This window comes from Osmerus mordax, chromosome 6 (genome assembly GCF_038355195.1).
Source record: "Osmerus mordax isolate fOsmMor3 chromosome 6, fOsmMor3.pri, whole genome shotgun sequence".
NCBI lineage: Eukaryota > Metazoa > Chordata > Actinopteri > Osmeriformes > Osmeridae > Osmerus > Osmerus mordax.
This window is the reverse complement of record NC_090055.1, coordinates 16,532,558-16,543,018: the sequence shown is the minus strand read 5'-3', so window position 1 is coordinate 16,543,018 and position 10,461 is coordinate 16,532,558. Positions and strand designations below refer to the sequence as shown.

Sequence of the window (10,461 nt, the reverse complement as noted above, 5' to 3'; positions counted from 1 at the left end):
GGGGGAAGCTGCTGGAAAGGAGACCACCGTGAGCTCCCTCAAACTTGTCGTTGTTGGAATTGATCCTGCAAAGAACCACAGCAACCCTCAAACTGTCCCTCACACTGACCCCAACCTACCCCTCCCAACACACACACCCCTTCATGACCCAATCTGCCTCACTGTGGAATGGAGAGATTACTGTTGTTTTTTATTACTTACACTACACTGCTATTTCTCACCCACGTATGACCACGGAAAATCCCAGTCATGGTGTTCAGGCTTTGTATTGTTGTAAAGAGGATGTGAACTGGAATAGAGAAATTCCTTTTTCAGTGGGGTAAATAGTTTGGACTGATTCATCTGAACAGCATGGTAGTGTTTAAGAGAGGGTGGCCAGGCCACAGAAAGAGGGAGAGAGAGAGAGAGAGAGAGAGAGAGAGAGAGAGAGAGAGAGAGAGAGAGAGAGAGAGAACAAGGGAGAAGGGAGAAGGGCGAGGGATGGAGAGAGGGAGACTTCACAGTGAATGGGATTCACCAAATTGGAAAAAAGAAAAAAAGCAACATGGCTAGATAAATAATATTCAGATGGAATGGGAAGGAGGGGAAAGGGGGGATGTCTCTGCAGACTGTCTCCTCGGTTTCTGAAACAGGCTTTGAAGTGCCACCGCTATTGTGTCTCGGAGATCTGCCCATTTGTTTTTCTCTGAAGTTACCAGGCCCCATGTGGTGCATTCTGCAGCCTTTACAAGGTGTTGTAATTCACCGAATGTTTTTTATAATCCTGTGAATTGGTGAGATCAAATATGGGCATCGTGGACGGCTCAGTCTTTTTAATCAATTCATTTAAACAGGGATTTGTCATTCTTTAAGAAAGCTAACAAATATAAACAGGCAACAGGTGATGGTGTTCCGTTATTAACAGTCCTGAGTGTACCACTAATCTGTTCATTTTTTGTCAACAAAAATATTTTTTAAATAACAATTGAACTCAACTACCTGTACGTTGATCTGTAGCCTATTTATCTGTTACGGTAGTATTTTAATCTATTATATGAACAACAATCAAGAAACCTAAATTTGAACAAATTACTTTACATATCGATTAGTTTATGTCAATGAACCAGGTTTCAATTCAGTTGCTACTTTCTAATTAAAATATCGCTCCAATATGCTTATTACCTAACCTAGCCAATCAGACAGCGAGGTACTGGGCTCCAGAGGTGGGAAGAATCAGAACGCGGAGGGGGGACTTCAATCCCTAGAAAGACTTGGATACGAAGTTTTCTCATATATCTTAGTGGTACTTCAGACGGAACGTACGAACACAGGGATTTTAGAGAAACAAGTATTGTCTTCAACAGATTACAATTTATAGATGTGGAAGGCAGATCTTGTTTTGAATGTTTTCTTACGTAAGCATGTAGACTACTTTAATTCGTTGCGAGGTTTTCTTGGACAAGCTGTCATCCGTAACGTTGATCAGCGGACTAGTAGCTTTTATTAACTTTTTTTCGGTCGAGCATTTATGTTGCTGAAGTGAGGCCGTTTTGTGTAGCAACATCATTCGTTTTCTTGATACATTTTACCCATCTGGATCCATCAGTGGCCGACGCCTGGAAGGGAGAGTTCTCTGAAGAACTGAAGTATGACTGTGTTATGGGTCTGCACACTTTTTCTTCTGGCAAAGGTAAGTCTTTTCCGTGGTGGAAACCTCTGTAGTCAAATGATTCTGCTCACCGCTATATTATCATGCTGCTAAACTAGATCAATGTTAATTTAGTAGGCCAAATCAAGCGTAGTAGATAGCTATTAGACAAATTTTATATTTTCAGCACATTGTAGATGTGCTGAAAATTATCCTTATCCCACAACAAAGATTCATGTCAGAAATGTTTTCTACAGGATTTCCAAAAGGATGTATTTTGGCCACCAAGTTCAGAACGTTGTAAAATGTATCATATTAACTCCACGTGTAAAACATTTTTGTGAAGTAGGCCTAGGTGAATGCGATACAAATTGCATATAACATTGGTCTTTGTACTAGAATTCTAACCACTGAATTATTAAACATTTTTTCATAATTATACTTTTATTAAAGAAGGCAATTGAGAATGAACTCATTAACAGTCGTGCCTCCCCAAGAGGCCAAAGGAGCATACAACATAACCTATAAACTTAAAAGCAAACAAAAAAACAGTTACCAAAAAATTTAATAATTGCAATAGCCTTAAAAGTCTTAAAGATTTAAAATTGTTATAAACTATCAGTAACTGTGTTATAATTGTGGCCCCACAGTTCCAGACAGCAGTTTGACACATGCGCCTCAGGCTAAACCCCAGGACTAGGGAACACATGTCTTGTCATGTTCCTCAGAGCCAAACTCTTTCTCCCACATCAAAGCACTGTGATAAAATGTCTTTATAAGATAGCCTAATCTCATTTTATAACAGAGAGATTCTGTTTACACCACACTCTTAAGGGTATTACGAGTATGTTGCCAACAATTGAATGATATCCGACCTGTTTTGTTTGTCAAGACTATTAATACAACACAGCCAGTTTAAGAAAATGAAATGGTCTCTTTTTCTTCAAACAGTGTGAGTTCTTGTGTGAGATTTATACTCCCCCAAATTCTGTTTATTGGTACCCTTTTGCCCAACTAGTACAGCTACTCATGGTGACTCAGTGCTTTAGTAATGCCCTGGGTATATTTCAAAATAATGACTGAGACATTTTCTTTGGGAATTCTTGTATAATTTTAGCGCAGGTTTTGAGTATTGCTATGTTCAAGAAATCCGGCACAAAACAATTATAATTTTCTTCTGGTCTGTGGAGAGAAAATTTAAAGATTTTTAGAACTCAGTAATGGGAATTTCCATTCAGCTGCTAAGCAGATTTCTTGTGGAAGAGATTGGTTCCTTGTAAACACAGCTCTGAGGCAGTAGGTCAGCTCCTCTCTCCAGTCATACAGACAAGAGATGCATGCATGCTCAACATGACAGAGAAAAATAAATCTGTGGTTGTCCAGGTAGATTCAAAAATAAATAATCTGTGCCTCATACTAACTCACATGGGGGGAAATGGTTTTATTTTTAATCAATGCAAAGTAAATACATAATCCCAACATAAACAAGTACACAAGTAACATCAACTGTTAATTTCTTGGAGAGGATGACCAGCCTAGAGCAAGTAATGACAATCATTGGTCTAGGAGGAAAATGCAGTTCAGTTACTGCAGTTAGTCAGACAGGCAGGTCAGCCACTGCAGTCAGTCAGACAGACAGACAGCTTCCTGGCTCTTTTCTGCATCCCCCCTCTTCCTCCTCCCTCCCCCTGCTGGAGGTGGTGGTGGTGACGCCCCTGCTGTTGCTGCTGCTGCAGCCCGGGTGTGAGGGCCAGGGGTCAGTGTCAGCCTGGAGAGAGAGCCCCTGGCTCCTGGGGCTTCAGGCCTTTTATCTGCTCATCCCTCAGGCTAGATTTACGTGGAAACTCCAGGCTGCTGCAGCCAGAGCCCATACATCACGGCTAAAGTGATCTCACTTCAAAAAGACCCAGGAGCGGCTTTGGCGGTAGTGAGGTAGAGGGCCAGGCAGTAGTATGTGTGTATGTAGGTGTGTGTGTATGTGTGTATGTGTTGACAGAGTGAATATGACAGCCGTGGCGTTTACTGCCATCTTGAAAGGAGCTCTGCACGGTGGTCCTCGCTCACTTGGGAATCCCTGTAAATTACAACTTCTTACCCAAGTGGAGAGAGCAATCACAGCCCCCCCTCCCTCGCTTTTCTCTCTCTCTCTCTCTCTCTCTCTCTCTCTCTCTCTCTCTCTCTCTCTCTCTCTCTCTCTCTCTCTCTCTCTCTCTCTCTCTCTCTCTCTCTCTCTCTCTCTCTCTCTCTCTCTTCTCTCTCTCTCCAAACCTCTTTCCTCCCCCATTTCACTCTCTGACTCTATGACCCTCAGAGAGACAGATGAGATCTGAGTTAGTGCCGTCCACAGTAAAGGACTGTAGTTCATAAGGTGCTACAATTGTATCCATGTATTGAGCTACCAAATCACAGTGATATAACAGGCTATACACACAGTTTATATGCTGAATCCAGTCGCCCGATAGCCTGGCCTCTCAGTTCATGTTTGATCTCCAAGGGGCTTATCAACAGGCACAGACCAAAATGTCTCTGGACGCAACCAGATCAATTTGAAACTGTATCTTGGTTGTTTACAAAATGCCTTCTCCATGCCGGAGGGAAATGTTTTTGAATGGGAGAGTGGCCAGACCCATCTGCTAGAGCAAATAAACCATGAGCTCGCAGATTCATCTGGTTCCCAAGCTAGTCATCAGAATCACAATTTATCATCGTAATGATAAAGTGTGACCTAAATTTGGCTGAGCAACAGTGCCTCACTCATTTTTGTTTAAGTATTTTGAAGTTGTTTGTGTGTTCTGGCTTTTTGTAGGTAGAAACTGAAACCCATCACCCATGTCACAAGTAGGTGTTTGTGTCAGGTATAGGCTGGAGCTCTTATAGGCACTCCTGACTATATTCATTAAACTCTCTGTCAAGCACGGGGCTCTCCACTCACAGTAGAGCATGAAGGAAATATTTCACTCTATATTAGGGAACTACGGGAGGAAATACCAGTGCCTGTTCAGAGCCCTGCTCTTTCTCTAAAACGTCTGCCTGCAGAACCAGGGAAGCTGAGAGACCGCAGAGAGAACAGCAACAGGGAGACGCCACCAAAAAAAACTGCCGCCGCGCTGCCACCAAATATGTATCTGTCAGAGTCCAGAGAACTTTGAGGCTGGAGAGTGTTAGCTGAGTAGATACTTCTGTCATACAGAGGACATGGTCTGGGTACCTACACAAGACAAGGCCTTGGTTCTGATTCTGGTTGTGTCCCAGCCTGTGATCTGTTCCAGCTTATCCCCTGTCCAGATAGCCATATATTTCAGATCTGAAGTAAAGCTGATAGTTGTTTTTGGAGCGAAACGTGCTTCTGCTTCCCTTTCTAGTATCAACACGGTGGAAATATTTGTGTTCTGTGAGTGTAGGTATGGCATGATGGGGTGTGTGTGGATGTGTGCACGCATGTGTGTGCTTGAGTGCGTGTGAATGTGTGTGTGAAAGAGCGTGATTGTGTGATGAGTTTTGGTTAGAGGCTGCACAGGTTGACACACGCTGCCACTGTTTCCAAGCAGACCTCAGAGAGGGAGAAAGAGACATCACAGATCAGGGGATGTTTAGCTGTTACTTCTCTCCTGTGCAGGAGGTTGGTTGTTAGACATCTGTTTGCTCTTGTCAGCCCCCAGGGCCAGTGGGCCAATCTTTCCTAAATGTGTACATGCTTAAGATGCCGTTGTTGAGGGCCTGGGGGGTGGGTGGGGGTGTAGTATTGACCTCCATAGACACACACCTGCAGGGCTTGGGGGGTGACATCAAAGGGCCCTCTCACCCAAACAGACTCTCACATGCTGGGCAGTTCTGGTTAACTGACACCCCCCTCCCCAGAGGCTGCAACTATCTCCCCCCGCAACACACGTGCACTCACTAACACACACACATGCACATACACACACCAGTGTCATTCACACTCATATGGAATTTATCAGTGTGGGAGGGAGGAAGCCCTTTTTTTTACTCCTTCCTTCCTCCTCTCCTGTGCAAGTGTTTTCCCTTGCCCCTTTATGTCTTATTCTTTCCATTGGTCTAAAGCCTTCTGATTAAAGCCAGCCACTCCTGCTAGGCTCTGTCTGTGGTGCTCAAGCCCTGAGGAATGTCTACTGGATCCCTGCTGTCTGCTGCTGACTCTGGCCCCTCCAGCCTCTGCCTCACCCACAGCAGATAAGGACCCTAGAGGACTCAGAAAACAGAAAATCGAGGCAGATTAAACCGATTAAAAGGCAATTTTTCGATACACCCACACTTCCCAGGTTTTTCCAATGGCGAGGGACGTGTGTGTGTGTGTGTGTAACCGGTTTCCCTGCCACATGTGGAACATTGAGGTCTTGTTATTGGGCATTCAGAGGAACAGGGCTGGACTGACTGAAAGTGATACCAGAGATTGTGCTTGATGTTAGTGGGCTGGAACTTCAAACACTTACTATACTCCTTTCCCTCAGAAAGTGCAGAATCCTCTAACCTAACCTGTAACTAACAAAGTTGTAGAAAATGTTTTATACGAGAATCTTTGGTAATGTGTAAAAAAGTCAAATACTCCGCTCCTCACTCCCACTAATGGCACAGATCTTATCTCCTCATCTCCAGACCATGTTGCAGCCATATGGTTTATAACGACAGCCCTGGAGGTTCTCTTTAACATGTGAACCGTGTGGCTGTTGTTGCAGGCTGGCCTGGGTGAGGCCTGTGCCAGTGGGAGGTTCACCCGGACGGGGGAGTGCTGCAGCCTGTGCCCCCCTGGTTCCGGGGTGGTGGAGGAGTGTGGAAAACAGGACACCAAGTGCCAGCCTTGCCCTGAAGGTGAGGCCTGTCATACAGGGTCCGACTCCACAATGTCACACCTCCGTATCTCTATTCCTTTCTGCTCCCTTTGAAGGCTGCCTGTTCTGTGGGATGTGTGCGTGTAAAATTGTGTAAAATGTTATCAGGCATTAAGCCGAGAGACATAGACCGATGTGGGTTGAATCATCTGAATTCCACCCCACTCACCTGGTTGTGGTCTGTCACAGGAACGTTCTCTTCGTCAGACGACCTGTCTCCATGCCAACCCTGCGTCCGCTGTCCCGCCGGCATCCACACACTGGCCGCCTGCTCCGCCAGCCAGGACACGCACTGCGAGTGCAGCGAGGGCTTCTTTCTGTGGCGTGTCGGCACGTACGAGGGCCTGTGTGCCCCCTGCTCCACGTGTGAGCGCGGCCAGGGGGTGACGAGGGAGTGCGGTGTCAAGGGGAACACAGAGTGCCAACTTTGTGGCCCCGGAACTTTCTCAGAGGAGCAGAGTACAACAAAGCCCTGCCACACATGTCTCCGATGCTCCGACAGCGAGGTGGAGATCAGAGCCTGCCAGCGCAACTCCGACACTCTCTGCATGGGTAAGTCAGAGAGAGAGAGAGGCTGGAGGAGAAGGGTGGCAGAGAGTTGGAGATGATGGAGGGTTGTGGGGTGGGGTTTTAGAAGGCTTTATAGAGAAAGTAGCAGAGACATGCTCAGATGATAAAAGAGATGGAGAAGTAGGAGAGAAGGGGAGAGGCCTATAAAGAGTGAGGTACTGGACATATGGCCAACACCTGCAACCACCCTTCATTTGAACATTCGGCAACACTCCTAGCCTGGAAACATGAGTACCCAGAAAAAAACACTCTTAAGTGCTGAAATCAAATTGGTTATTTGGTTATAGGCTAACTACCCCTAGAGCCCTGGGGCCAGGACCAGGGTTAGGACCAGGGCTTGGGCCGGGGTTAGGGCTGGGGTTGAGGGTTTGCGCTAGGGCTGGGGCTGGGGTCAGGATGGAGGCTTAGGCTAGGGTTGAGGCTGGAGCCTGGGGAGCCTGGTGACCCTTACAGCATGCTAGACGGCTGTCTTCCAAATGGCCCTGCTCTCTCACCAGGAGTCTGGTCATCTGTACACATACAGGGAGTCCATGGTGTGACCCCACGACCCCACAGAGGTCAGCGCAGTCCCAGAGAGTGTTTGATCCTAAAATAGGTAGGGTGTAACCAGAGGGGTCCAAAGGGCTGGAGCCTGGACCCATTTCTTAACCCCAGGAGGCCTGACAGAGGTCACATACAGACCAGGCTCACACTCTTCTCTTGAAACACATTTGCCTCTAATGACATACGTTTCGTGGACATTACAAGACATCATTAGCTTGTGATCGGTATAGACTGTTCCTAAACCAGCCTCGCTGCCTCCCTCCAGATAAGAAGCTCCACATCCGTGATAAGACCCGCTGGGCAGGCGAGGAGGGCAACGAGGAGGTGGAGGGGTCCAGCTCGGCCCCCGGGTTCACCCACCAGGATGGGGCTGGTGGCAGCAGCAACATCCTGGCCTACGTGTCAGTCCTGGCTGCTGTGGTCCTGGGCCTGCTGCTCTACGTGGCTTATAAGTGGTGAGTTTTATTGCACACCCTCAACCAGGACACCAAACCATAAAACAAGTGACAATGATGTTGGTCCTTACTGTGTCATCCTAACTTGATTTGTGGGAAGCCATACAAGAGAGTTTGTTGGCATTGTGGTCTGAATGTTAGCTTGTAGATTAGAAGACTGCATAGCATGCAAAAACCTGACTTTTTTCTGTACACATTTTTCCATAAAGGTTTTATGTGTTGTTGTTGGAGTATTGTTATTGGGGTTGTTAAAGTGTGCGCGTTTGTGCATGTTTGTGTGTGTGTGTTCTCCTCAGCTGGACATCATGTAAGCAGAAGCAGGCTCTGGGGAAGGCCCGTGCTGCGGAGCTGGGAGCAGCTCCAGAAGGAGAAAAGGTAGAGAAGCTCCACAGCGACAGCGGAGTTTTCCTGGACTCACACAGCCTGCAGGACAGCCAGCCCAGCAAAGGTGAGAAGCACACCTTCACCTCAACCCCCAAAACTACAATACTAACTCTGCTCTGTGTAGTCATGACTGGGTCCTCTGTATCCAGTGAAGTTGAGAAGTAAAGTTATGAAGTTGGTTAACATTAATAGCACATTTGCTAAAAATACATGGTGGTTAAAATGAAGCCCCAGGGTGTATGGTGATGAGGGTATACATGAACAGAGAAATGGGTAAACTCCATGTATCTCCACATACCCTCGCCCCAGCTACTGACTAGGACACTAGTGCTTGACGTTGCATAGGGTTAACTCTGAGTAAAAAGAAGCCACGTTTTAATTGTTCATCTTCTCATAAGTAACTACAGCAGTTCAGACAGTGGCTAACCTCTGTCTCTGCCTCTCCATCCATCTGCCCCCCACCCCCCTTGCCGACCCCCCGCGGCTGTAGGAAGCAAGCGAGACAGCAAGCAGGACAGCCGTCTGTACATCAACCTGCCCCCCCACAGGCAGGAGGAGGTGGAGCGCCTGCTGCAGGAGGGAGGGGGTAGGGGCTGGAGGCAGCTGGGGGCCGTGCTGGGCTACGAGGCCGAGCAGCTGGACCTGTTTGGCCGCGGCGAGGCCCCTGTCCACACACTGCTGTCCAACTGGGCCCAGCAGGAGGGCTCCACCCTGGGCCTGCTGTGCTCGGCACTGGGCCGCATCGAGAGGCCCGAAGTGGCGTCCGCCCTCACCTGCCCCTCGCAGGGCGTTTCCGTGGTGTAAGAGCCCCACCCACCTGCTCTGGCTCAGCCACTCACAGGAGACTTATGGACATGAGAGGGGATTTACTTTGGTGGATGGTGAGGAGGGGGGGTGCTGACAACCTGTCACCATCTGGAGGTGACCAGGAACGAGGTGCTGTGAAGGTGCAGGCCTCAGGGACTGAGAGGAAATGAGGCTGGTTCCTGTTTTTTTTCACCCGTCATTCTTCTGATTGCCTACTTCGTCATGTCTGATAGCTGCAGCTATTTATTTGCACCAGTGCCTTGAGTCTAGCAAAATAGATGTACTGATACACAAGATGGAACATCAAATAAGGCCATGCTTTGTATTCTTATGTATTGAGCTCAGGTGTGTTCTATTTAGGTCTAGACATTAAATGGTGATGAGACAGTACCATAATGGGATAGGCTTATATAGAACATACAACAGGGTTGTGAAGACATCTGACTCATTTGTGCATCTTCAACACTGGCAGCATCCAATACAGCATCTGGCAAATCCCATGTCTGCATCCCAGCACTGTGTCTCTGTCGGGTTACAACATGAATCTGGAGGTAGAGGCCCGACTGGTGGAAACGTTCTTTCCTGTAAGAGACTGAAGCTCACAATGAAGCTCACTGCTGTGTCCAGTCGTCATCAGGCTTGAATTGGGTTGTCTTCCTCATGATGTGAGTGTCTCATCATTGAAGCCAGATAAAGAGGACTGGGCTGAAGGACAGAAAAATCATCCTCTTATTCGATATAGTGTATAGCCATGCCATGATAATCTTACAATATTATTGTGTAACAATCAATCACTTATTTAGTTTTTCATCCGTATACTTCTTGTCTTTGTGTTTTTGTAAAAATTGTATTTCATGGAATACATAGTTTCAAATACTGTGTATGAATGAGATAGTTCTTGTTGAGCTTGATGCGTGTTGTGACAAGAATACTGGAAACAGTCCTACTTGAGCAGTAAAGCAGGCGTCAGCCTGTTGTACTGGCTGATCTATGTTTATCTCTGTCTTTGTAATGACTTAAAGAGGGATCTGAGTGTGGCATGCAAAACAAGTGATCTTGTTTACAAGATGTAAAAGAAGAATGTTTTTATTAGAACATGGTCTCGATTCATTGTGTTTACTTTGTAAGCTGTTTCCAGTACACCAATCAGGTCAAGTTCTATACTATAAAATGTTTTGATTAAATAGGTTTCTTAGTCCCAAACTACGCTACATTTCCTTGTACATTA

At 46.6% G+C, this 10,461-nt stretch overlaps 1 protein-coding gene across 2 annotated transcripts; it reads left to right on the top strand.

Moving 5' to 3' along the window:
• The first annotated feature begins 1,317 nt into the window (after positions 1-1,317).
• On the top strand, positions 1,318-10,378 carry nradd (neurotrophin receptor associated death domain). Of its 2 annotated transcripts, XM_067238422.1 has the most exons (6): positions 1,318-1,669; positions 6,322-6,454; positions 6,664-7,026; positions 7,853-8,042; positions 8,339-8,490; positions 8,917-10,378. In XM_067238422.1, exons 1-6 carry the CDS (start codon positions 1,628-1,630, stop codon positions 9,228-9,230), a joined length of 1,194 nt encoding a protein of 397 aa, XP_067094523.1. In that variant the 5' UTR covers positions 1,318-1,627; the 3' UTR covers positions 9,231-10,378. The 2 variants fall into 2 exon arrangements, with proteins under 2 accessions (XP_067094523.1, XP_067094524.1); XM_067238423.1 differs by lacking the exon at positions 6,322-6,454.
• The last annotated feature ends 83 nt before the right edge of the window (positions 10,379-10,461 follow it).